Raw genomic sequence first — 2,175 nt, 5'->3', positions numbered from 1 at the left:
AAAAAAATGAAAAAGCTTATTAAAAAATCATAAAAGTCATATTCTGTGTGAGATCTCTTGTTAGCATGGAGACTGTGCAGCAGAATTAGTGTTGCCCCAGATGCTCATCCTGTTAGTGCCTGTGAACATGTGTGTGTGGCCTGAATTATGGAGAGCGTAATTTACTACTCGGTCAGTGGAGGGAGGGCGGCGTATTAAGAGGTAGACCCATCCAATATGGCTTTATCGGTAGGCTGCTGTTTGGGCAGCTTTTGCAAAGGACAAGACAACATCAGTTAATAAGATGCACTAGACAATAACTGGTTACATCCCTTCGTCAAAAACTTGCACTCCTTCACTCATTCGCCCATCCCTCTATGAATTCACCCATTCATTCACTGATTATCTACCATAACATGGATTAATAAAACACACAAATAGCCTAAATGGCTGAATGGTTTGTATTAAAGGCTGACACTATTAAGAGCACACAGCAGCTGCCTACCGTGCACAACAAATTTCAGCCGAGGTGACTTTCCGGTGATAACCGAGGCAAAAAGCGACAGCAGGATGAAATGATTCATCTTTCTTGGAGCTCTGGAGCGTGTAACCGGTTGGTAAAACGATTCAGCCGAACGAAGCGCTCAAATCCTTCTCCTGGCTCGGTCCCTCCCAAGTCTGCGTTCAGGATCTGTGCCACCAACTGCTGGTCCCAGTCCTGTCTTGTCCGTCTGCTTCGCCGGCAGTTCAGTTTGGAGAAGTCGGCGTAGCAGGCTCCACCTTGGAAAAGGCACAGGGGGAGAGTAGCATTTCAGCGGGGGTGCGGGAATGCAGTGTGGGATTGCAAAAAAAAAAAAAAAATGCCTACAAATACATCACTTTTGGTTTACAAGTACAAGCGTGTGCGCGTCATACTGTACCTGTTGCTGAAAGAAAACGAGGATTTTCACTGATATTTTTGCATTAGATGGCACCTTTAAAATCACATCACTCATCTTCATTTTACATCCGTTTATTGGACGAGGGTGACATCTTATTTTGCAACCGATTTAAACTGGCTGGAAATATGTCATATTTACTAATGATAATGAATTGAGGCCAAATATAACATCATGAGCACATTTCCTTAAGTGCAGACTAATGTAGCCTACATTAAATTTTGTCACACTGTGTGAGCCTAAAGGCCAGGGCCATTTTATCTTTGCTCACAAGCCCTCACATCAGCAGCCAGTAAAGATATCTCCTCAACAACTGCTTGTAATATTTAATCAATATGTGTCAATAGTGCCTGAATAAGAATGAATCAGCATTTTGGCTCTGCTGTGCTTGCATTTATCACAAGTTAATTGAGTATAAAATGTAAAAAAAAAAAAAAAAAAAAAGAGCCACTCTAAATGGTGAATGCCTGTTAGTTGAAGCAAACCAACCAGATGCTTCCATTTGTGCAAAATTGCTCGTTGTTAGGCGTCCTTTAATGAGGCATCTGGGTTTCTATGAGACATTTGAGATCAGTGGGATCTTTGCAGGGAAAATCAGCGTGAGACTACACTGAAAGAAGAGGGAAGAAACCCCTGGATTTCCTTCATTCAGAAAGCTCTACATGCCACACACAGGTGGGTCATTGATGGAAACAAACCTGTATCAGCTCATCCACTAGGGGGGCAATTCAACTTTTTAACATGTCTCAAATACTTTAATCATCTCTCAGTTCCTCTGACATCTGAGTTCAGTCAGGGATGAAAACATTCACTTGAAAATCTAACAGCCAGCTGCTAAGGATGCAAACCGTGTGGTTTTACTCATGAAACATACTCATTCAACCACATACATTTAACCATAATCAATAAAAGTATAAAAGCTTTAAAAAGTTATTCCATTCCCTTGATAACTGGTTGGATTTTAGCCCACATATCTAGAGTTCATTAAGTCACAGCACTGAATTAAATGCCGTAGATTTTATTTCTTGTCCTGTTGGGTTAACAGCAGTCTGACATCACTTAACATGAGGACATCTCTGTTTGAAGTTTCAAGTCTAACCTCACTCAACAGTATTGCCATCATGTCTTCTGGGATATGATTATTTCAGCCATTAGAGGGCAGCAAAAGCAGGGTTACCAGTCTTTGTTTGATCGGCTCAAGTTAATGACTTTTCTCCCTGACACATTACAGCAGGGTTCTTCTGTCTCTTTCAGCAGG

General features: G+C 41.4%; 1 protein-coding gene across 2 annotated transcripts in view; it reads right to left on the bottom strand.

Annotated features, from left to right (window-relative positions):
* The window catches only part of LOC109968927 (semaphorin-7A), a 40,873-nt gene extending 39,910 nt beyond the window's left edge, over positions 1 to 963 (bottom strand). Inside the window, exons 1-2 of one of the 2 annotated variants that reach the window (XM_020615511.1) lie at positions 900 to 963; positions 485 to 759 (exon numbers count right to left, since the gene is read on the bottom strand). In XM_020615511.1, the coding sequence (XP_020471167.1) occupies positions 485 to 563 (79 nt within the window). In that variant the 5' untranslated portion in view covers positions 564 to 759; positions 900 to 963. Of the gene's footprint in view, positions 1 to 484; positions 802 to 899 lie in introns of those variants that run through there. The other variant, XM_020615510.1, reaches the window with a different exon arrangement.
* Positions 964 to 2,175: the final 1,212 nt, after the last annotated feature.

Source organism: Monopterus albus, unplaced genomic scaffold (genome assembly GCF_001952655.1).
Source record: "Monopterus albus unplaced genomic scaffold, M_albus_1.0 scaffold166.1, whole genome shotgun sequence".
Lineage (NCBI taxonomy): Eukaryota > Metazoa > Chordata > Actinopteri > Synbranchiformes > Synbranchidae > Monopterus > Monopterus albus.
The sequence above is the reverse complement of the archived record's forward strand: the minus strand, read 5'-3'. Positions and strand labels throughout refer to the sequence as shown.